A 26,246-nucleotide genomic window follows, 5' to 3' on the forward strand; every position below is an offset into this window, starting at 1 on the left:
TGGCCCATCATGTCGAGAGCACAAACACAATCAGTCCAGCACTACGCTCTGATTAACAGACTGCTGTGAAGGCCACATGGCATAGACTGCTAATTCAAATGTTTGTTTTCTCAAAGACTAATATGCTTATATTTTCACTGAAGTAGATTATCATTAACAAAAACACAAAAGATCTACACTACCGGTCAAAAGTTTTAGAACACCCCAATTTTTCAATTTTTTATTGAAATTCAAGCAGTTCAAGTCAAATGAACAGCTTGAAAGGGTACAAAGGTAAGTGGTGAACTGCCAGAGGTAAATAAAAAAAGGTAAGCTTAACCAAAACTGAAAGATAATGTAGGCTACATTTCAGAATTATGCAAGTAGGCCTTTTTTCAGGGAACAAGAAGTGGATTAACAACTTAACTTTATGGAGTCTTGGGCTATTTTGTCCATTTTTGAATTCTTTTCATGTCTTTGTAAGTCATTTTGTGTCTTTTTTTGTCATTTTGTGTCTTTTTTTTGGTCATTTTGTGTCTTTTTTAGTCCTTTAGTTCAACATAAAGTTTATTTTCAAAACACTATTATGCTCAATAAAGAATTTTAAATGTTGCAAATGTGCATTAATTTCAGAGTAGACTGAGACATTAAACTGCATCATTTTCAATCAAATTCTGGAAAAGTTTTAATAATTTTGTGTCTTTTTTTAATAATTTTGTGTCTTTTTTTGGTTATTTTGTGTCTTTTTTTTGTTATTTTCTGTCTTTTTTGTTATTTTGTGTCTTTAAGTAATGTACCATAGTGTTTTTTCAGTCATTTTGTGTCTTTTTTTGTCATTTTGTGTCTTTTTTGGTCATTTTGTATCTTTTTTTAGTAATTTTGTGTCTTTTTTTGGTCATTTTGTGTATTTTTTTTATAATTTTGTGTCTTTTTTGGTAATTCTGTCTTTGTCATTTTGTGTCTTTAAGTAATTTAGTGTTTTTTTCAGTCATTTTGGTGTGTTCTAAAACTTTTGACCAGTAGTGTATGTCTTTATCACCGACAGATCATACAGTAACCCAAAAATAATCAGCCCACCTACAATCTCCACCGTCAGATCATAACCCTGTGGTGCCGTACCTTGTTGATCATGTTTAGGGTGCATTCGAAGACGGCATCAAAGATCTGCGGTATCTCACTGGTGATGTGCCCCCCCAGCTTGTTGACGATGGTTGCCATGGTGCTGAGGACCTCGGGCTCACGGGCAGCGGGGACATTGCGTTGATAGTCGATGAGGACGGCGTCCAGCAGCGGTGGAACAAAGTTCTCCCCGACCTGGAAAACAACAGGAGGGACCAGCAGGGATCAACATCAGCCTATAATGAGGCGCTGCACACATTAAAGTTAAAGACATATTACAAAATGTGCAGCTGTAACTGCAAACTGAGTGATGAATATTAATTGTTATGCAGATAAAAAAAACACAGCTGAGGGGCACAAACACCCAAGTCTGCCACAGGGAAATGAAATCTTGGTGTTTGATCTAAAAATACCAGATGGATTAGTTCTACTTGGTGTCTACTGTCAACCGTTTAATTGATTTCCACGGAGAGAAGGATCTCCTGAGGACACTAGAGTCAAAATATAGACCACATGAACTTTTTTTGGATTCAAGTATATAGTCATATATTATTTCTTAGTTTCTTTTGTTCAGACAAGGGTAAGTAGGAGATGTTTTTACCTGACATGTTTTGACTGACAAAATAACCAGTCAATTTTTCATTATTGATTTTTGATTGCCAATTGATATGAATATATCTTTTTTTTTTAAATGTGTCCCGTTTGTATACCAAATCCAGATTTTGGCCTTATGGTTGTTGATTTCAGTCGAAACATGTCAGGTAAAAACATCTCCTACTTACCCTTGTCAGAACAAAAGAAATAATATTCAGAAGTAGACAAAATGAAATTGCTGGAAATAATATTGTCATATAGCTACGCATTTCTTTCCACATTTCTGAGGATTTCAGAGTGATTTCTCACCATCTGTGGGTCGTTTGATCGGCTGACCCAGCCTGAGATCAGTTTCAGTGTCTCCCGTTTCACTGTTCTCATACTCCGGATCAAGGGCTGTTTTGTCACCATCTCACCTGCAACACAAAGAGGACACACATGCTGAAGACACTGCATGGAGAACATACAGTTCTACAAAACATTTATAACTTGCATATCAGATAAAAGCTGACTGGTTAAGCAATAAAGGATCTGCAGAAATAGGTTTGTGTGTGGTGGTTTCTTCTCGTTTGCTGTATAAAAATCGTCATACTATAATATTACTTTTTTCTGAGTGGGAAATTTTTGGAAATCCCATAATATGGTGTTTTTCTGTCATTCCTGGCCATATTTTTTGCTCTAATATGTATCAACAGACTATAATTGTCAAATTTAAAATAAAATGCTCAATTATGAATGGTCAATTTGAGACTACTTCATGTAAGAACAAACTATAATAGATTTTTATTATTTAAAAATTGAAAAAGTTGACAAAAATCGACATAGAATCAGTATTTTTTTCAGTTTTTGGATATTGCATAATATGGTGTTTTCCTGTCATTTCTGGCCATATTTTACTCTAATATGTATCAACAGATTATAATTGACCATTCATAATTGAGCATTTTAAAATGTGACAATTTTTGACAAAAAATTTTGAGATGGTTATTTTAGGACATGCCATAATACAGTGTTTTTTCCCCCGCAATTTTTGGAAAAACTATACTACTACATGTACCAACACACTATAATAGACCCATTTCTAGCATTTTTAGGCATTTTAAAATTTGACCTTTTTTTTTGACAAAAATCGACATAGAATCAGTATTTTTTTTCCAGTTTTTTGACATCCCATAATATGGTGTTTTCCTGTCATTTCTGGACATATTATGCTCTAATTATTAGAGCATAATAGAAATGGGTCTTTTGATAGATATTAGAGTCCAATATGTATCAAAAGACCCATTTCTAGCATTTTAAAATTTGAGTTTTGGAATTGCAAAATTGCTTTAACAAACAAAATTATGGTTAAGAAGTGAGATAATAGCAAACCAAGCTACTCCCCCTTTGATACTGTAACTAAGGTTGTAATAGACCATAATGACAATCCATCAATGTGTTTCATTTTCATGATTTGTTATCAGCTTAATAACTCACTGGATTATCCCAGGCATCCAAATCAGGTTACTTTAATCGCAATTGACATTACATATAACAGGTAAGGATGTATAATCAGGTGTAGGAAACCTCGCTACAATCAGATATTGTTTCCTTAAAAATAAAAAAAATCAGTTCATAGCTAAGCTGACCAACACATTATCCTAAAAAAAGGTCTGGCAAAGCTTTGAAACAGGATCTGTTCATCCTGCACAGATCGCCACTTCTTCCCTGCTCTGAATCAGCAGCCAGTGGAAGTGCAGAATGCCATGATACCCGATTATTACTGACAGATCTCTTATGCTACCTCTCCTCCCATTTAAGCACAGAAAGACTCAGAGATGAGTCACCACAACAGGCGCATGCAGGGAGAAAAAGAAAGGCACAGCATTGCTGGCGTAGAACAAAATGCTACTCCTGCATGACAAAATACTCCAGCACATGAGTAAATGCGAATAAAATAATCTATTCTAACTGTAGCACCAACCAAAACGCAGCACAGAATGAGAGTAGAGGTTTATATTTCATTTCCAGACTCAAAAAATAAAAGTTTTAACACATACTCCACTGCCCTTACTTTTTAACTACACAATGTTTGACTTGTGCTTTTTATTATTTTATCTCTTTTTTATCCTGCTGTATCTTATTTTATCCTATTTATATTTTTATTTCTATTTCCCTGTTTTAATTAACTGTTTTTACTGTTTTCAATTGTGTCTTGCTGTTTTTAATGTGTATGTAAAGCACTTTGAATTACCTTGTGTTGAATATTGCTATAAAAAAAACATGGGACTAAAGGCATTTGGGTATTTTTAAACCCCACAACACAGTGAGGTCATGCTGGACTCACACAAAGGACTGCATGCCAAAACAACAATAAAAGGAACGCACCAGGCAGTGTACAGGTCTGCACACACACTTAACAACCCAAACAGGTCCTCCACAAATCAAGGCACAACAAGAGCAAACACATTGTGGCAGCCAGTAGGATTTTACTATTAATATAGGTTTGGAAGGTACTAAAAAAATGTCTTTCCGGGTGTCTTTTCTCTTCACACTTTAATTAACGTGTGTAACTTCTGTCAAGTCACCGTTATACAGGTGCGTCTCAATACATTATAATATCATAGAAAAGTCAATTTCCAGTAGTTCAAGTCAAATAGCCCCAAAAAAAATGCATGAGTGTACATAAAAATATGTTCTGCTTATTGCTACTTTAGAGAGAACAAGATATTTTGTGTTGTGAGCATGGAGTAGTTCTCTGTAAGATTATACAGGTGCATCTCAATACATTATAATATCACAGAAAAGTCAATTTCCATTAGTTCAAGTCAAAAAGCCCCAACCAAGTATTGAGTGCATATTGATGGACATATTTTTCAGAGGTCAACATTTCCATATTAAACATACTTTTAAAAATTGGTCTTTAGTAATATTTTTTTTTTTTTTGAGACATTGAATTTTAGGTCTTCATTAAATGTAAGCCATAATCGTTTAAATAAGAAGAAATTAAACAAACTACATGAAATGTTTCAGTCTGTGTGTAATGGGTCTTTTTGAATTGAATTACTGACATAAATAACTTTTCTATGATATTCTAATTTATTGAGATGCACCTGTATAACTTTAACGACTCCACACACTAGTTTAAGCTGCATTTTGGTCAGTTTTTCTAATGGAAACATTCATAACCAATGATCCGTTCAAGGACAGACAAAGTGGACCACATAGAACACATTTTAAAAAAAATACTACTCTTAAATGTTAGATCTGTGATGTTACATATGTAACATTGGGTGTTTATGGTATTTATTTTTAAGATATTTCTTATTTTAATATAAATAAACTCGACACCTTTTCTGCTCACAGAAACACAAATTTGCCCTTTTCTCTGCATCTCCACAACATTTATTAAAATTGTGACATTAATATTGCTGTTTAACAACAAATTATTTTTCAGATTTGTTTTTAAGTAACAAAATAATAATAAAAATCAATAATAAATAAAAACAAATAACAAACCCTAATTTAAATGCAATAAAGGACACCCTATTAACAGATTAGAATTCTTAAATGGGTTTAAACTTAGCTTAGTGACAAAAAATATTCAAGAACATTAAAAGAGTTTTTGTTACACCCATGTCAATGTGGGTTCTTATGTTGGAAAGTTCATTTCTGACGATAATGCCTGTTACTTTCTATGATAAATGATGAATTTTTGGTGCTCTTTTAAAGTCAGTCTGGATGAAGAAACTGACACATTCATCCTTAACATCTCTACACAAGTCAGGAAGCTGTATGGTCACAAACTAATATGTATCAACAGACTATAATTGACCATTCATAATTGAGCATTTTAAAATTTATGACATGCCATAATACGTAACACGTATATAACACGTTTTTTCCCCCGCAATTATTGGAAAAACTATACTACTACATGTACGAACACACTATAATAGACCATTTCTAGCATTTTTAGGCATTTTAAAAATCGACATAGAATCAGTATTTTTCAGTTTTTGGACATACAATAATATGGTGTTTTCCTGTAATTTCTGGACATATTATGCTCTAATATGTATCAACAGACCCATTTCTAGCATTTGAAAATTTGAGTTTTGTAATTGCAAAATTGCTTTAACAAAAAAAAGTATGGTTAAGAAGTGAGATAATGTCACTTTCTATGATAAATGCTGAATTTTTGCCGCTCTTTTAAAGTCAGTCTGGATGAAGAAACTGACACATTCATCCTTAACATCTCTACACAAGTCAGGAAGCTGAATGGTCACAAACACACACCTCCCTTACCATTAGTCTGAATGGCAGCAGAGATGTTCTCGCTGAGGCACTTGTAGACGTTGAGCATGTCCAGGTAGATCCGTCCCAGCTGGATGACGAAGGGGTGACCCACGGCCTTACAGGCTCGCACGTTGGTCTTCAGGATGCTGCCCAGCTGCTTCACAGTCTCGGGGTCCTTTAAGATGTCCACGTTCTGAGAGTGGAGAGATGAAGTACAGACTTACACACTGCTGCCGTTTGTCTAACACAGACATATATATATGCATATATGTGGTGGTATGTTGCGGTCTTACCTTGGTAGCCTGCTGGATGATGCTGTCCCACACTTGATTGGGTAGCAGCATGTATTTTTCTATAAGGTGCTCTTGAACAGCCTGATCTGTCTGGGCTCCAATCATATAACCTACTGCCTCATAGAACGTGTGCACCTGGACACAATCAGGAGAAGAATGCAAAAAAGAGAAATTATTTTCAAACTCAATTGTGGTAAAAACTAGGAATGGGCGATTGGAAGAAACCTGCCAACTCGAGCTTCTATCTCAGATATCTAAAATCATTTGTTCCCTCAGCTGTTGGCTTCCTAAACAAACTAGGGTAGTAGCTTTGTCTTTCTTAAGCAATGTAAATTATTATTATTATTATATTCCATGATGTCTCCCATATGCTTTTATGTTTTAATGTTTTTATGTTCTGTGTTTTGTATTTATTATGATTATTTGTTTGTTGTGTGACATTTTTAACTACTGAATGCAGAACAAATTGCCCCTCGGGGACAATAAAGATTTATCAAATCAAATCAAAGTTATCGATCAATTAATTGAATAATTGCTATGTTAATATATATACTCCAGTACGTATAAAAACATGCATACATGGGCAAAATGAAAGATAGATATATATACAGTACTATGCAAATGCCTGTTTTGATAACAGACACTTTTATTTTGAAAAGATGAAAAGAGACTTCCTGACAATCGTAAAACTAACTCAAGTGAGATTAAACTGTAAAGATAACATCAAGGTGTTCAATGTTTTATGTTTTAGTCCCTGAAGAGGTATGAGGTTAGTTTTTACAGTAATCTTGAATATTTAAATGTGTTTTGTGTTGAAATAAGTTTTGGATAAAACTAAACCTAGTAATTCATGCTAGCAAGGTTTGATACAGTAAGCTAGTTTTGCTCAAGTTAATACTCTTGTAATTCTGTGTGTTTTATAATTGTTATTGCAACTTTCAGTTTGCAAACTGTAGCTTTATCCAACTTAATTCTCAGCTCATTGGTTTATTGACGTACGGCCACAGAACTCAACGATCGGCCATGTTTCAGTTCAGTGATACTGATACGCAGTCAATTTAAAATCGATTAAAAATTTTGCGTGCTCGGCCAAATTCTTAACAACCATTAATCGGTCATCGATTAATTATTCCCGTCTCTAGTAATAACTGTGTTTCTCTAGAAAATGTATTTTCTGACCTGCTGAGGTTGCAGGTCACAGATGATGGTGTTGATGTTGTTGAGGATCTCGTCGATGAAGGGCATCACCTCTCCCACCTGCACCTGTATAAAATGCCGCCGGCACTTCTGGGCGATCTTGATGAACGTGTCACAGGCCATGTCCTGGACGCCGTCATGGGTCTCTGGTGAGGAAGGGGAAGGCACGGAGGGCCAGATTAGGTTGCATCAAAATTGACATAATTCCAAAGTGTGATATCCCATCGCCGTGCCTCACCGTGCATGAACTCAAAGAGCTTGTTGACGACAGTTTTGAGGAACTTCCAGTGGGCTCTGAGAAAGCGTGGATACTGGCCAACGATATACATGATGTTGGAGGCTATGATGGCCTTGTTGTCTTTCCCTCTCTTCTGCTCACACAGACCCAGCAGATCCTGAGACCAACAGAAGGGTTTTTAGAGTCAGACACATGACCCACAGTCAGTGTTAAGTGTTGTATAACATGACCTGACTAGATAGGAAATTATCACCCACAACTTATAATTAAAACAGAGCAGCCTTACATGTTTACCTCGAATGTGAATCTTAATATTTGAGCTTTTTTTTTTAACCCATTGATGCCTAAAACACCTGGAAAACCTCTGGGCGATTTTAAAATAAGCCCCTAAAACCTGAAGTTTTTCTGGAAATTCAACAGAAGTGTCAATGCTTCTACTAAATAATAGATTTTTCAGCCTCTGTAGCAGATAGAAATTACATTCAAAAAGTATCTGAGAGCTTATACAAATACTACAAAACGACGTATCCGTTTGAGTTTGAGCTTTTAACCCATAAGAACCCAGACAGACCTATTTATCCTTGAAGTAAAATTATGGGGGATATACCACAGACAAAGAAAAACACATTTTTTTTAAAATACTACCCCTAAATGTCAAAGATCTGTGATGTTACATATGTATTTTTTAATTTTATATTTATTTTTTTGACACACTGAATTTTAGGTCTTCATTAAATGTAAGCCATACTCATTATAATAAGAAGAAATTAAATAAATTACATGAAATGTTTCAGTCTGTGTGTAATGGATCTTTTTGAATTGAATTACTGACATAAATAACTTTTCTATGATATTCTAATTTATTGAGATGCACCTGTATAACCTTAAAGACTCCACACACTAGTTTAAGCTTCATTTTGGTCAGTTTTTCTAATGGAAACATTCATAACCTATGATCCGTTCAAGGACAGACAAAGTGGACCACATAGAACACATTTTTTTAAAAATTCTACCCCTAAATGTTAGATCTGTGATGTTACATATATAACATTGGGTGTTTCTGGTATTTATTTTTATGATGTTTCTTATTTTAATAGAAATAAACTCGACACCTTTTCTGCTTACAGAAACACAAATTTGCCCTTTTCTCTGCATCTCCACAACATTTATTAAAAGTGTGACCTTAATATTGCTGTAATAAAGGACACCCTATTAACGGATTAGAATTCTTAAATGGGTTTAAACTTAGCGTAGTAACAAAAAATATTCAAGAACATTTTTTATACCTTGATGACAGTGACCAGAAACCTCTTCTCGTCCTCCTCATGCATGGCCCCGCTGATGGACCCGATGGCCCAGCACAATGTGTTGAGGTTCTTCCAGGACCATTCGGTGCCGTTCACCTGGTTGTGAAGCTTTTCTGTCATTATACGTTCTGTGTCCGCATAGTCCAGATGAGTCAGGTACACTGCAGGACGGCACAAAGTACATTTACATTATCAATACGAGTACAATGTACAGTAGACTTAAAAAGGTACACGATGCAGGATTTTCATAAGAAACGACAACAAATGTCTTGATCAGCAGAGACCAGACACCCTCTGGTGTGTTTCTCCTTTCTTTTTCGTTTTGCTGCATTCAGGATGTTTCTGGTGTCATCCTTTGGGCAAATTGCAAAGATAGAGCAATATAAATACAGGTCCGTTACGAAAACAAGGGTAAATTTGGGGTGATTGAGGTGCAAAGGAGGGTTAGAATTTTGTGTTTACATTAACAGTAAGTGACAATTCCTGCATAGTATGCCTTTAAAATCAAAGGCACCATGTTGTGAACATGACAGTAGAATGTTTTGCAACAATTTTATTGGCAGTGTTGTTCTATGAACCTGGAGTCAGTAAAATCATTAAATAATTATATTTTTTAGTTTCTGACACTTTTGGATAATTAAACATGCCCCAGGTCAAATTGACCCACCAACATTATTGCTGTTGCTGAGAAGTGAAAATAACAGGAGGGTTAATTCTAACTACCGTAATTTTCGGACTATAAGCCGCACCTTTTTCCCCAATTTTTCGATTCTGCGGCTTATATAACGGTGCGGCTAATCTATGGATTTTTACAGCTAACGGCCACTAGGTTACCTCCTAAATCTATGGATTTTACAGGTTACAGTCCATCAACTTTAACTCTATGGGCTCTATGACCGGTCCGCGAGGAGCGGCGGGCTCCAGCAGGAGAAGCTGGAGGCAGGTGTACGTACCAGATCGGCTCGGGGTCCTTCAGATACTTTTAAGCTATTTTTCACTTGTCGGTGTGTATTTGTGTCGAAAGCTACTTAGTTTGTCGGAGTCGCCGTGCCATAATCAGCGGCAGACGAAGGACCCCGAGCCAATCTGGCAGGGCGCCGGAAAAGAGTGAAACAGGTAGCGCGCAAAAGTAAAACTGAAACCGAGAGTGGTACGAGAGACAGAACGAGAGCAAGATAGTTTGTGCGAAGGAAGTTTTCATGCACAAACCCTCATTATGGAAAACAAACGTAGAAATGCATATGATGCAGCTTTTAAGTTAAAGACAGTCAATCCGACAATCCCCTCTGTGCACGAACCCTTACATATGGTAATTAAACATTAAAACACCTGCGGCTTATAGTCCAGTGCGGCTTATAGTGCGGAAAGTACGGTAGATGTAAATTGGAAGTCATTCAGAAATCATACAAGTAATGATAATGTCTGTTATTACTAAAGCATACCAAGGGTTTCCCTCATGTTCTTGTAGAGGTTGATGGAGTCGGTGTCCTTCATGAACTCTCTGACCACCTCTCCCTGGTCATTCTCCACCACCAATACCTCCTCTGGCTTGGCCATCCGACTTACCATCAGCAGACGCACCTGTCACAAGACATAAACACCTGTCAGCATGTACACACATCAGATCCCTGCACTCACACACACACACATATATATATATATATACACACACATCAGTGGGCATGAATGGAAAAGGATAATATATTATGAGATATTTGTCAGGTTGTTATATACAAACACAACACACTCTGTTATGGAATCTAAAATATTATCACCAAAGAAAAAAAACTCTGTTGTTATTTTTACTTTAGTGGCTGCTGATTTTCAGTAACTTGCAAATCTTTTGGCAGCAGTTTAGCAGCCACCTGTTGCTTGACCAGTGCCAACTGATTCTAGTATGACTGCAAGCTCAGAATCTACTGAAACCCTGCTGCACCTCAAAACACTAAACTATCACTGTGCCATCTCCAGTTTGTAAGTAAGACAGGTTTCACAGCAAAGGATACAAAATAACATTCAATAGATTTGATGTTGAGTTTCAGTTTATGGTGATGTTGTGGACAACCCAACATTAATATGTATATAAATCCATAAAGTGGAAAGGACATTGCCAATAAAACCTGTAGGTGTGTTTATTTTTATATAAATTAGGGGTGGGCGATATGGCCCTAAAAGAATATCTCGATATTTCAGGCTATTTTTGCGATAACGATATTCTTGACAATATTACGAAATACTTAAAGATTTAGTCTGTATAAATTTAAAAAAATGTAAAATGTAGTGTGAAGTGCAAATCTCAACAGTTAACAAGTACAAAAAAAATACTCTTGACTGTTGAGTATGAGCAAATGATAAAAAAATAACCATTTAGGGGTTTCGGGGGCATATTTTAATGACATTTTGTAAAGGAGAATAAAGGTTCTTGTATGTTTTTCTAAGGCATCTTATTTTGAAAGTCTTCTTTTAAGTTCTGTGGTGGATTCTGTTAACACACTGTGTTCTTATTTTGAAAGCTGCATGTGTTTAGCGACAGAGAGTAAGTAGCTTTTTGTGATTAAAACATCTTTAATTGTTAGCTAATGTTAGCTCGTGGCTAACGAACGGTATAATGCAGCAGTGTGTTTGGAGGACGGAGAGGTGGGTCGGGGTTTGACTGACTGATGACAGACTCTCAACCTTACGCCACTACATCAAGAAGTACGAATGTTGCCAATATCATGATATGCATTTCTTTTAACCATAAAAAAAATATACCGATATTATCGTGAACGGTACGATATGGCACAACCCTAATATAAATATGTTAACCCTCTGAACCCTGAACATACATTTTATTCAAAAGATCACCAAAAAGACAGTTCATCGTAGAAAGAAACTTGAAATTGTGACATTTCTGTCAATAATAAATATTTGAATTGAATAATCACTTTTTTCTTCATGTCTCAGGAGGCTGTTGACACAGAGCAGAGAGGAGAGGACAGGAGAGCCATGATATGACACTTGGAAAAGTCTTGTAAATATAATGTATAATAATATTTATATGTATATAAATATTATGTTTTATTCAAACTGTGTTATTCTGCGCAATAGGCATTTTTGAGTTGTCACGTCTAGCCATGCTTGTGGTGATTCGAAAGAGCAGGGGTGTCAAACTCTGGCCCACGGGCCAAATTTGGCCCGCAGTGTAATTTTATTTGGCCCGCGAGGCAATACCAATTATATTATTATTATTGTACTATAAAAGCTGACCCGCCGGTATTATACGGCGCATTTACCGCTAATACTAGATTTATTATTGTTATTTTATTTTTAAATGTATTAACCTGTTGAAAAACTTTATTTTGATATTTAAATCAGAAGGATGCAAATAGAAAAGAGGCATATGATTTTTATTTAATTTTTATTTAATAAATGAATGACATTGATGTGTTTTTTATTTGAAATTTGATTTTGCATGTCTGCACTATTTAGTTATATATTGTATGTTTATCAGCGTTGCTGGTTCCATATTTAATGTTAAAGCAAAAACATGTTTGGTATATATTAAAAGGTTTATTTGTTCAATGTTGGCCCGCGATTTTATTCAAGTTTTACATTTTGGCCCATTGTGTATTTGAGTTTGACACCCCTGGTATAGAGCTACAGGACTTATATATTGCAGTTAAATACAAGGCAACAGTGAGTAAAATGTCAAAAGAGCAACAAAAAAAACAGCCCAAAACAGGTTGTGGTTGTGTGAGGTACCTTGGAGAGAACAGGCAGGTAGAGCTGTCTGCGTGGCGGCACGTCAAAGTGCTGGTTGCCGGAGAGCAGCGGGGACGTGGACGTAGAGAAAGGACTCTCTCTGTAGAGCTCAGCCGCCAAGTGGTTCCAATACTCCAGACAAATTTTGAAGATCTCGGTCTCTTCCACCTCTGACACCAGCAGCATGTAATGGAGGGCCTGGGAGAGGACAAAGGGAACTACATGAGACTCCTTTCGTTGAATAGGCCTATTTGTTTATATTTTTCTCTCAGTTTCTGCTGTCTAGACCAGTAGTTCTCAACCTTTTTGAGTCGCGACCCCCAATTTAACGTGCATGTTGTCCGTGACCCCTGCTCACTGAACAGAATTTCACACGCACAGTTCAGATCACCCAAAAAAAGAAACAAAATGACCAAAAAAAGGAAACAAAATGACCAAAAAAGACACAAATTGACCACAAAATGATCAAAAAAGACACAAAAGACCAAAAAGACAAATTGACCAAAAAAGACACAAAATGACCAAAAAAAGACACTAAATGATCCAAAAAAGAAACAAAATTACCAAAAAAAAAGAAACAAAATGACCAAAAAAAGGAAACAAAATGACCAAAAAAGACACAAATTGACCACAAAATGATCAAAAAAGACACAAAAGACCAAAAAGACAAATTGACCAAAAGAAACAAAATGACCAAAAAAGGAAACAAAATTACCAAAAAGAAAAAATATTGACCACAAAATGATAAAAAAAAGACACAAAATGACCCAAAAAAGGAAACAAAATGATCAAAAAAAGGAAACAAAATGACCACAAAAGAAAGACACAAAATGACCAAAAAAAGAAACAAAATGACCAAAAAAAAGACACAAAATGACCAAAAAAAAGACACAAAATGACTAAAAAAAAGACACAAAATGACCCAAAAAAGGAAACAAAATGACCAAAAAAGACACAAAATGACCAAAAAGACACAGATTGACCAAAAAAGGCACAAAATGACCCAAAAAAGACATTAAATGACCAAAAAGACAAAAACACATTAACACATGAACACTTTAACACAGTGGAGACAGAGCTGACTTCCAAAATGATTTGGCGACCCCCAGAAATCATCTTGCGACCCCAACTGGAGTCCCGACCCCAAGGTTGAGAATAGCTGCTCTAGACCAGCTGTTATCTCCACAGTATCCTCTCTTACCTCCATTAATGTTTCTCTGAGGTTGAGCCGCTTCTCGATGAGCTGACCGTGCTCTTTGAGGAAGGTGCAGAGGAACAGACTGAGGTTCTGGATGAAGTTCTGCTCGTCGTCTTTCCCGTTGGCGTACGCCAGACGGATGTTGGTGTTCAGAGGCAGCATCTGCACACACATGGATCAGTTGCAGCAAATTTTAATTAGCATCTTTTACAACAAGAAGTGTGAATGTGAACATGGCCTCATCTGGTACGCACCTGTTTGAGTTGACACATGGTCAGGGTGAAGAGTGTGACAAACTGTTCCTCATACTGGCTGACGCTCACACCGGCAATCTCTGTCAGGCACTTCAGTGTCACATTGCGAAACATGGGCACGTTCAAGAACTGAAAGCAATTGAAACAGATGTTTAGTTAAAGAATTGAATTTGAATTTATATTATTTGATAGGGACAATGCAGTTAACATAGATACAGGACATGCATCTGATGTGCTGCATATAGAGATATAGCTTCAGCTAATTTTCAACTCCTGTCCCTAGTTGGGCTTTTACAACTACATACAAAATCACAATACTATAAAAATCCAATATACAATTACACCATCTACAAAATAGAATAAAATTACAAACAATTACAATATACATTTACCCTGACAAAAAAAATAAAATAAAATAAACCCTGTATAAATATAGCTTAGAGTTTAAAATCATCATAAATCTATACAACAATAAGGAGAAAAGAAAGAAATAACAGAGAAAAAGAAAGAAAAAAAAAAGAAAGAAAAAAAAAACTACTTAAGACTATTTTATGAGTGTAACTACCAATTATTTGTATCATTTTTAAGCTTGCTTGCCATATCCATTTACCCTCCTGTTATGTTGTGGGTCAAATTGACCCGTTTCAAAGTTTAAAAATCTAAAAAATAATAGCTACAATTATTTTTTCATTAAAATTGAAAAAAAAAATTTTATAATAATAATATATTTTTTAAAACCATTGTTTTTTATATGTAGATCTTTTCAATATTCATTAAAAAAAAGTTTTAACATGCATTTTTTATGAAAAACAAGTGAATTATCCTCATTGAACCATGATCTGTGAGAGGTAGAGAACACCATTGCACTAAATATTAATAATGATAATGACTGATGATGACTAATATGATAAAGTATAAACAATGTTAATAGTGATTTTTTTGTTTCTGACACTTTTGGATAATTAAACATGCCCCAGGTCAAACTGACCCACGAACATAATTGCTGTTTATGAGAAGTGAACATAACAGGAGGGTTAATTCTAACCAACTCATTTTTGTTTTGCAAACAATTCATGTCAGCAATCAAGAGTCCGACAATTCAAGTCAACTTGTTACATGACATTGTGTTTTGTGTACATACCTTATACACCAATGTGCTGATCAGTTTGGTTTCAAATATGTATCCCAGAGGAATCCAATTGAGAAAACGTAGGAGGGTCTCTAGAGTGGCGTGGACCAGAGGAGCATTCTGGGAATTTTCCTAAGGTACAACCAACGAAACGACAAACAGCTGAAGGACAAACACTGGCATGACTCGGATCATAAATGATTGGACACCAAGGCTAAAAAGTAAGAGATGAGGATTTGCATACCATAACAAACTGGCAAAGCTGGAATATCTGGGAGAACTCATTGCACATGCTGAAAGAAAAGAAGAAACGTTATGGAACACATTTTGACACCGACATTTTAGAGATCTTCCTGCCTTTCAGAGTGTATGGCAACTTTACTGCATAGATTAGCCCAGCTATTCTCAACCTTGGGGTCGGGACCCCAATTGGGGTCGCGAGACGATTTCTGGGGGTCGCCAAATCATTTTGGAAGTCAGCTCTGTCTCCACTGTGTTAAAGTGTTCATGTGTCAATGTGTTTTAGTCTTTTTGGTCACTTAATGTCTTTTTTTGGTCAATTTGTGGTCATTTTGTTTCCTTTTTTTGGTAATTTTGTGTCTTTTTTGGTCATTTAGTGTCTTTTTTTGGGTCATTTTGTGTCTTGTTTGGTCATTGTGTGTCTTTTTTGGTCATTTTGTGTCTTTTTTGGTCATTTTGTGTCTTTTTTGCTCATTTTGTGGTCAATTTGTGTCTTTTTTGGTCATTTTGTTTCTTTTTTGGGTGATCTGAACTGTGCGTGTGAGATTGTGTTCAGTGAGCGGGGGTCGCGGACAACATGCATGTTAAATTGGGGGTCGCGACTCAAAAAGGTTGAGAACTACTGGATTAGCCAAGCGGCTATCACTTTTCCTCTCTCTACACACAGCTCCTTTACTCTTACGCAGTTTAACTCACTGCATGTCCCAACAGCACGCTTCAATATCAGCCTGCATGCACATTTTTTCAGCCTAACATTGTTGAAAAAGAGAAGCTCATATTGGTAGCAAGAGCAACACGTTAGCGGACTGCCAAGTGTGTGAATGCCCACATGCAAAGCCCCGCCCTCACTGAAACACAGACCGAAGGAGAGGAGAAAAAGTAGCACGATAGTAAATGACAGCAAAACACTGTAAAGACTCACATACTGAACTGAACATAAATGCGCACATGAATTTGCTAAATACACTATTTTCATTTTCATCTTTCACAGCTGCCTCGGCAATAAAATACTGCAGGAGAAATCCTAAACTTCTGTATGAAAGCATGAAAGAAGGACTTCTTGACTGATGAATCAAAGTTTGAATTTTACTGTTGCGCCTGTAAAGCTAGTAGTAGTTGAAATATTCAGGTGTGAGAATGTTTCAGATATAAAGGTGACTTGCAACTACATGAAGAAGGTTAAAACTGTATAGAACAGGAGCAAGGCAACATTAAAATTGCAAATCATTTGGATAATACTTGTAACAATACGGATTGCCTTGGCAGATGTAGTGGTAATAAAAGTGTCAGAAAAGGATGTTTATCTGCAGGTCTGTTAGACATACAGTCATGGAAAAAAATATTAGACCATTTTTTTCTAAAAATTTCTTGTTCATTTTAATGCCTGCTACAACTAAAGATACAATGTTTGGACAAATATAATTATAACAACAAAAATAGCTCAAAAGAGTTTAATTTAAGAGCTGATATCTTGCCATTTTACATGGTTTTCTTGATAAAAACTAAAATAATTCTCAAGAAAACCATGGAAAATGGCTAGATATCAGCTCTTAAATTAAACTCTTATGAGCTATTTTTGTCGTTATCATTATAGTTGTCTAAACAAATGTACCAGGCATTAATGACCAAGAAATTGAAGAAAACAAGGGTGGGCTTATAATTTTTTCCATGACTGTAGATCACAGCATTGAAAAGATTGCCTGCCACAATAGTTTCAAATGCCAACACACAGATCAGATTTTATGATGTTCTTAAATGCTGGAAAAGTGTGGACTCGATATTTTGTGAGACTGTTAAACCAAAAAAATTATATTGTGAATTGTGAGTCGGGTATGACTGATTTGCCTGGAATGCGATATTTCACACAATCCATCTTTTGACTTTGAAAGACTCACTCTGTAGGCTTGAAGGTAAACACTAATATTATGGTGTTACACTCTGATTCATAGAGCCCATTGTAGGTTTTTCCAGCAACGCCACCGAAGCAAATTCCTCGACACTCCTCTACAAATAGCACATTTTTGCTTCCAGAGGTTTTGTATGTAAAGATGCAGCATGCTGACCTGTCTTTTAGATGCTTGGCCTTGACCTGGGTCATCTGACCACTGGAGAAATCAAAGACCTCCTCGCTGAGCAGCTTGAGAATAACCATGTTGTTCTGACAAAGGCTCTCGCTGGTACGACTCGCCCCGACAATGTCGCTGATGAAGGTGGGCCAGTGCTTCGGCCACTCCTGCTTGAGGATCTACAGACACACACACACACATATGCTGATGTTACATGGTTCAACGGAGACAATTTCCACTGAGGCGACCATGTGATCTGAAAATGAAAGAATTAAAGGAACACTCCACCGTTTTTTCATATTAAAACATGTTATTCGGTCAAGTAAGACGAGTTGATACAGACCTCTTGCGTCTCAATGCGTGCACTCAATCGCCCTGGCGCGCGCCGCCACTTGGCTAGCACTTAGCTTAGCCCAGTTCATTCATTAGGATCCAAAAAGATGGACAGTTAGAAGCGACCAAACTCCTCCACGTTTTCCCTATTTAAATACAGCTACACGAGTAGTTAAACGACCAAGTATGGCGACACAAAATAAAACGTGGCGCTTTTCTAAGCGGATAAAAAGGAGAACTATAATGTATGGCGGAATAGCACTTGGGAGCACTTCGACTCGGCGCAGTAATATCATCACTCCTGAAAAATCTTCTCCCCTCAGGAGTGATGATATTACTGCGCCGAGTCTAAGTGCCGAGTTTTAAATAGGGAAAACGTGGAGGAGTTTGGTCGCTTCTAACTGTCCATCTGTTTGGATCCTAATGAATGAACTGGGCTAAGCTAAGTGCTAGCCAAGTGGCGCCGCGCGCCAGGGCGATTGAGTGCACGCATTGAGACGCAAGAGGTCTGTATCAACTCGTCTTACTTGACCGAATAACATGTTTTAATATGAAAAAACGGTGGAGTGTTCCTTTAAGGGATGAATCTGGGACTCTTGCTAAAAATAACAACCCCTCCTTTCAATATCAAGTCAGGCACGTGCCCCTGATTCTGTTTTACTATCATCATACAGTTAGAGAGCAGTGTGTTAGTGATGTAACAAACAAACCCTGAGCTACTACAAATGCAACATACATGCACACAAACATTTTCAACACAGCCTCTTGAGGACGAGGCTGGAATCTGGAGCTCTACAGTCCCTCAAGGCCAAAACAGTGTTAGCTCAGCTGACGCAGGCAGTGACTCATTCTCACTGGGATTAATGCAAAGTCACTCATGTAGCCAGTGAGCCAATGTCTGTTTCCCTCATGTGAATATACATCACACACACACAAACACAAGACCTCTCTGATATACATCTCAGTGACTCATAACAGTGTCCTGAAGTAGCCCGCACTAATTTGTTGATCAGACAGCACACGGCACTTAAGAGTTAATTTATACAGCCTGGAGATTACAGGAGTCAGCTTTTTTTTCTGGAGTAAAGGTAATCACCACTGACACTACTTGTTATATAATATGTTGTTGTGCACTTAAATTGTCTGTCTGTTGATCAAAATATTTCAATAAAAACAAATGAAGTACTTCTTCTGCGGCTTTATCTCTTCAAAATAATCCTCTTTGATGACAGCGATAATTCATAAGCATTCCACACTGCCTTTCCTGAGACGTTCAAGCGCAACTTTAATAAGAAATACAAAAAATCTTTCCTGCCACATGCCATCACACTGTACAATAACAAATAATAGCCTGGTTCTTTACATACTGTCTATGCACTTTATGTGTTTTTTATGCACACTGTTCACTGCCCCTTACGTGTTTCATAGCACCAACATTTTTATACGGTATATTCATATTTATTCTGCACTGGAATTCTATTCTACTCCTTAATATATACTCCTTCTTTAGACACTTTATATTTTATTGTATTTTTATATTTTATTGCTTGAAGTATGCCTAGGTTGGTCTTTTTATTTAATTGTCATTGTCTATGTGTGTAATGCTGCTGCTACACTGTAATTTCCCAGATTGAGATAAATAAAGTCTATCTATCTATCTATCTATCTATCTATCTAAATCATGATTGTAGCTCACCTGGGCGGTTTTAGAGTCAGATAGACTAATTAAGAGTGACATCTTCAGGTTACAAAGTATCACTGCAAAACATGAGGGGAGCCCTGAGGAGGCGGAAAGATGCCATATATTCTATTTCAAACAGACTGTCAGCATTTACATCTATATTGTAGTGTCTAGTGCTTTGCTTCACATGGGTGGTTGACGTGAACTCAAATTCAAAGTGAAAAAAAGAATAATTCAAAAATATATGTCAAATGACATACAATTATATTCCCTTATATGTGAATAATTCAAAACTGAATGTGTCCATTTCTAATTCTTCATATATTTAGCATATTAAACACTCTTATGACATGCATTCAAGTATTTTAATGTATTTAGATTAATTTTTCATTAAATTACAGTTGTTTTAAGATAAGTAATGCTACTAGGACAGTTGCACCGGTGGACAAATGTCATGTTCAAAACAGAATATTTGCATAGTTGAAGAACGATACTCATTGTTTGCCGATGGATTCGATGTAGAAGAATGAACTGCATATTAAAACATTAATTTTAATGAAATATTATCAAATTTTAGTCATATTTGTCACTGGGAACACAAAAATTGAGCATCACGTCAACCACCCACATGCTTAAATGTCTCACGTTTAAATGTAGTGCATGTGATGAAAAAACAACTGTAGCTTTGACCCTTTAATCACTGGATTGGTGGCTGCAGCTACAGAAAAGCCATTAATCCACTCCAAGAGAGAGCTTTAAGTTTACATTGTACCTACAGTCTGCTAAGTAGGAGGGCTGCGTCTGTTTTCTATAATGTATTATTTGTAGTCGTCTACCTCACCTACGTTTTAATTATTCTGCCTCAACACTCAGTGGCCACTGTGCCTGTGAGAAAGCAGCCAACCAGCAGCAGCCAGTGAACCATAATATTGGATTTTGCTTCAGACACTTTGTAGAACAAACTCTCCAGTAGGACCACAGATCTTGTTCTGGATATAATATTCTTGTATTATGTGCTCTGTATCATTACGTGCCATAGGACTCGCCAGTGGCTTTGATGAGTAGGATGCAAGTAGCTACAACAGAGTTTCCTGCCCCGGTGTACTCTCTACGCTGTCAATGTGGATAACCTCAATGAAACGGTTTGCTGCCACTTCTTTGTGCCTCTCCACAATTCACTCACATGCAACACTGCGGGGTTCAGAAAACATTCCAGTGTTTTAACGGAGCACAATAAGGTGTTTCTAACAGCTGGGGTACCTACGATGCAGTGGCAGTTCTAGACCAATTTTACTGTGGGGGCCAAGGAGGGGCCAGTGTTTAATCAGAGGGGCACATTGAAAATCGTCGAAAATTATATTTAAGCATTCAAAACCTTTATTTTAGCTAAAAGTCTCGTATTTGGAAGAACTACATTGATTGAAGTAATGAGACTCACCAACATTATCAATTATTTTTGTATGACAATGACATTTCTCATTTTTGTGCACAATTACTTTTTTTTAATGTTGAAAGTGCAGTACAGTGAGAATGATCTTTATATTTAGCTTTTATTGCACAATTAAACTATAATACAATGTACACATTATGGGTTCCTTTTGTGTACAATGAGATATTGTTTGAACAAAAAATAGGTAAGAATTGTTCCGTCGTTCATCGTTATGAATCGATCATTTTATTATTAATTTGACCTGGAAACCCCTGTGTAGGACCACCACTGCTACGATGATGGATTACAATAATGGCCATATAGAAAATACTGAGTCACTAAAAAAAAAAAAAACATGCAGACTGCTCATTCATATTGTTTTTTTATAGGGATAGCTCAAGCCGCACTTCTGAGGAAAACCTGAAGTTGATGTGTAATGGGGCTAAGCCTATTCTTGACGCCATATTGACAAAGATCAAGTGCTTTAATCAACAATGAGATTTTGGTATCTTGTTTGCATCAGACGGTTGCTTCTCCTCAAGCCTCATTTGCAAGATAACATAAACACACTGCATACAACACTCAGACTTTAAGCATACACAAGCTGGAGCACTGTGTACAAGACACATTTTTCACATAAAATGTAGTAAATGGGCTAGAACAATGCACATTGTTTAAAAAGATGCAAGGGAAAAACAATGTCTTCATTCTGTAGCCTAAAGCTTGAGCAGCAGCAGAGGATCTGACTGATAAAAACTGCTAATATATGTCTGCAAAAGTAGGTTTGAAACTGGTTAATTTAACATGATTTTTAGCCTTGATTAGTATTGAAGGCTTACCTGAACAAGGATCATGTTCAGCTTCCCAATGTACACCTTTTCTTTCTAAAAAAAAAAAGTAGAAATAAACAAGGAATGAATGAATGTTAGTCATACTGTCTCAGTTTCAGAAAGCAAGCCTTCTGTCATTTCATCACAGCATTAAAAATTTAATTTGGAACATGCTGAAATGTAATATATCAAAAAGGCCAACAACATGATTAAAAGTTAAACAATCAGCTTTGATGATTCCTGTTTTGGTAGAAATAGACCCATAATGTTATGTTTTGTCATTGGGGAGTTAAGATGTGTGTTTGTAACGTAGGCATAGTTACATTTATAACAAATAAACTTTTAATGCATCCTAAAATGGTAGCTTCAGAAAAGTAGGCGATGAAGTTACACTAAGGGTATTTTTCCACATCTATAGTTGGTTTGCATCTCTACAAACCAAATGAGAGCGTTCACTCTGCTAATTGGTCAGATGTGTCAGGGGCGGGAGCAAGAAAGTAAATACAGGAAGAAGGCCCTGTGTTCTTAACTAGTATTGCAGAAGCTATGCACTTGAAACTACTGCCATGCGGTTTTTACATGGAGTAACTGCAGAATTTGCATTTGCTCACAACTGTGGTAATTATCTGGAATAATATACCAGCAGAAGTGGTTCATTATGCATTGCTTCACACTTAAAATATGCTGCGTACAAAAAACTGTTAAACTATTTAAAAATGTTAAAGCACACCTGGCTACAGGAGCTGTTTTAGCTCAAATTTGCAGAGTACAGCTGGTAGTTTGGTGAGATCATGTTCCAGCCACAAACTGCCCTCGAGTTTGTTTGAAATTGGACCGAGACCACCTCCTCTCAAGGGTCTCGGTGGGGTTGTTTTGGCCTGCACCTGAGTGCGATAACTGTGTTCACACCTGCCCGAACGAATGGCACCGAGGGGAAAAAACGAACCAGAGTCCGATTTCATCAGGCTTAAAATGCAGCTGTGAAAACACCCTAATATGAGGCCGTCTGTTACACTTCACCAAAATATGGATTTTCAAAAACGGAGCGCTATTTTGGATAGAGCATTTATAGAATCCTTGTACCTGAATGTGAAACCTCCATTCAAATCCAATTACTGTTCAAAAACAGCCTGGTCAACTTGATTGGTTCAATAATGTGAACAACCTTGGAGACGTCTGGCCCATAGGGTTTAATGTGTTATCTCAGCGTGAAGTGAGTTATTAAATACTAAAAGCCAAGTGGTGTATCACTTAGAGATAGACGGTGCAGTAGCACTTCACTCTTATCCACAGCTAGCAAACATGTTTGTGTCCAACTCATTCCTGGTTTAACTTTCAGTTTTGTTTTCAAGGTAAATCTTAAGTTTCATTTCTTTCAGATTTCCACTCCGCCCTGAGTATTTCAACAAATATTTGTATCATTTGTGCTATATAAACGGTAGTAGTAGCAGTAGTAGTACTAGGTAATAAGGGGGAAAAATAGATTATAGGCTGTGCAACCCATGTAATTATCATACATTTGGCTGAAACAACTGAGTGAGAGCCAAACAAAGTGACATTCTGAGAGTTTCTTTAATCATCACATTTAAATGTCTGCTTATTTGTACACTTGCTGCCTCTCTCATATGAGTGATGCATGTTTTCAGTTGGGCTGCTAATAAAAGAGAGGCTGCAATCGCAAAGAAGTGACACATTTCAAACCCAATAAACAGTTTTTTCACTGGAGTTGGTTCCCAACAGTTCAGCTTGTGCGTTAAGTGCAGGAGAGGGAGAAATGCTGCTATATCAGCAGGAAAAAAAAAAAAAAGAGTTGTAAGTAAGGTGTGAGTTAAACACAATCCTAACAACTCAACCCTCTGGTTGTTTGAATGATCAGGTTGGCTGAAAACACTTTGAAAAGCAGCTGAAGTCACCATTTTTGGTCTGGGCGGCAGAGCACTATGGTTACAGACATTACTCATGGCTGTCCTGAGATTGGCTGCTCTCATGTAACATGAAAACACAAAACAAGATGAGATTCACTGCGATTTGTAAACAAGGCGGTCCATGTCGAATGCAAACAGAATGCAAATAGCCTTGTTAGCTCTAAGTTAAGATTTAGACCATATCAATGCAGATAAGTGTGACCATGACACTAAAGCAGGGCCAACATTGAACAAATAAACCTTTTAATATATACCAATCAATATATACCATCAATGTCATTAATTTATTAAATAAGAATTAAATAAAAATCATAATGCCTCTTTTCTATTTGCATCCTTCTGATTTAAATATCAAAATAAAGTTTTTCAACAGGTTAATACATTTAAAAATAAAATAATAATAAATCTAGTATAAGCGGTAAATGCGCTGTATAATACCGGCGGGTCAGCTTTTATATTACAAGAATAATATAATAATTTGATATTGGCTCGCGGGCCAAATAAAATTACACTGCGGGCCAAATTTGGCCCGCGGGCCAGAGTTTGACACCCCTGCACTAAAGAGTCAATTATTTATAATGAAAGGATACTATGAAGACGAACAGTTATTTGCCCAAACCTACATTTTTACAGTTTTTTTTTATAGATCCAACTTTGGAACAGAGCTTAAAAAATAACCAGACATTAAATCTGAATATTTTGTTGTATGCATCTCAGTTGTTCCACAGTCTGAAAGAAATTCACCCATACAATTAGCCCAACATGTAATCCAGGTTTAATTTGAATTCAAAGTTTACTCACCTCCACATTTGATGCATCTGATGAAGTCTTGATAATGAGACCAACAACATACTTTTTTATACCTGGCAAACACACAAAGATATCAGAAGGACACTGTGAGCATTCGGCAACATGCAAATTAAAAGATATCCTGAAATGACGAGTTGCCTGGAGCGTGTTTTCTCAACAGTCTGCAGGCTCATAACTAGCTGAATCTGTCTGCCATTTACAAACTTTGTAAAGACTAAACATGGATGTGGGCTGCAACTGCAACTGAACCACTAGAGGGCAAACGTTTTGGTCGGTTCAGTGGAAGTTACATTTCCCCAGGTATAGGACAGTCAAGATTGTCATCGTGAGCAGAGCGTCTTCCGAAAAATGTGTTTTCAGCTCCCTCGCGTTTGTTACTAGACTGTGTCTGTATTCTGAAAAAGTTATGTGCTGGGGTGCAGTGAGCGGAGCCGAAAACAAGGCAATACTCTGACACAAGGGGGAAAAGACATACTTGCCAGCCGCCCTGCCCTGGGTTTGCCACTTGAACAAAATTCAGGCATCTACGGTCAGAAGTAGGGAAGTCTTAGGTCAATGGAAAAATTATTTTGGAGCAAAATTATAGAAGAATAGAGGGAGGCAGAACTGATTTGCACATAATTATTAAATAGTTTCAACAGTGTTTTTTTGCTCAAACCAGAATGTTGGAAAGACAATTTTCATGTCTCTTTTATATTCTTAAATAAATGTTTAATTAAAAGATATTTTGAAAACTGGGAAAAGTTAAGCTCGCTGAAAGCTGGAGTGCAGGACGCATCACCACCACTGCACCAGAATGGGAATGTCGCCACAGACACCAGCCCAGCTTTCCCTGGCAGCGATGGGCTCATCATTGTGTAAACTTGTTTGGCTCGGATTTAAATGTAACAGACATTCATTCATATGTAAAAGTCCTGCACTCCAGCTTTGAAGTAGAATTGGCAATTGGGTAATAATTAAGGTCTGAACACGTATAATTTATCTTTTAGATTTATAAATCTGCTAAACAACTTCTTCTTCGTGATCATTCTTAATGAAAATATTCCAAAGATATCTCATAAAAGCCCCTATGTGTAGCATTTGAAAACTTCTGACTTTGGCAACTCCTAGCAGGAGTTTTAGAGTAGGGATTTATCTAGCCAAAAACCTGTTATTTTGCTACAGGTACAAAAAGATGAATGAGCTGAAAGAAACACTGGGAATGTCTCATCTTCCAACAGAGAAACAAACATATGCCATCAGTTGGAAGATACTGTCACATAAAAACTCTACACATGGGGGCTCTAACACTTTAAAGCAAAAGTAAGAAAACGCAGTATTCATGTCGACTACAGTTCCTCTACAGCTTTAAAGACGCCCCCTTCACAAAACACAAAACAGTGTTCTGGTGTTTTGGTTGTTTCCTCTCTAAAGCAGCTGCTACAGTGCAGGATCCAACCTGGCTTGCAGCGGCCAGTGCAAGCCAGTCGAGCAGAAAACAAACCAGCATGCTTAGCAGGGGAACACTCCTCAACTTGGCAACCGCACGTCACAACATTTAAAAAAAAGGCACTGACATTGACAGAATTAAAACATCTCATGAATTATACCACAAAAATAACG

At 36.8% G+C, this 26,246-nt stretch overlaps 1 protein-coding gene across 1 annotated transcript in view; it reads right to left on the bottom strand.

Moving 5' to 3' along the window:
- Positions 1–26,246, bottom strand: part of xpo1b (exportin 1 (CRM1 homolog, yeast) b) — a 44,724-nt gene that overhangs the window by 10,841 nt on the left and 7,637 nt on the right. The window contains exons 5-20 of the mRNA XM_059359016.1: positions 24,636–24,697; positions 21,919–21,963; positions 17,634–17,815; positions 15,575–15,623; positions 15,343–15,462; positions 14,202–14,330; positions 13,951–14,109; positions 12,750–12,947; positions 10,448–10,586; positions 8,985–9,166; positions 7,699–7,855; positions 7,443–7,606; positions 6,264–6,398; positions 5,980–6,163; positions 2,002–2,108; positions 1,099–1,293 (exon numbers count right to left, since the gene is read on the bottom strand). Coding sequence (XP_059214999.1) covers positions 1,099–1,293; positions 2,002–2,108; positions 5,980–6,163; positions 6,264–6,398; positions 7,443–7,606; positions 7,699–7,855; positions 8,985–9,166; positions 10,448–10,586; positions 12,750–12,947; positions 13,951–14,109; positions 14,202–14,330; positions 15,343–15,462; positions 15,575–15,623; positions 17,634–17,815; positions 21,919–21,963; positions 24,636–24,697 — 2,207 coding nt within the window. The remainder of the gene's footprint in view (positions 1–1,098; positions 1,294–2,001; positions 2,109–5,979; positions 6,164–6,263; positions 6,399–7,442; positions 7,607–7,698; positions 7,856–8,984; positions 9,167–10,447; positions 10,587–12,749; positions 12,948–13,950; positions 14,110–14,201; positions 14,331–15,342; positions 15,463–15,574; positions 15,624–17,633; positions 17,816–21,918; positions 21,964–24,635; positions 24,698–26,246) is intronic.

Source organism: Centropristis striata, chromosome 20 (assembly GCF_030273125.1).
Source record: "Centropristis striata isolate RG_2023a ecotype Rhode Island chromosome 20, C.striata_1.0, whole genome shotgun sequence".
Taxonomy (NCBI): domain Eukaryota; kingdom Metazoa; phylum Chordata; class Actinopteri; order Perciformes; family Serranidae; genus Centropristis; species Centropristis striata.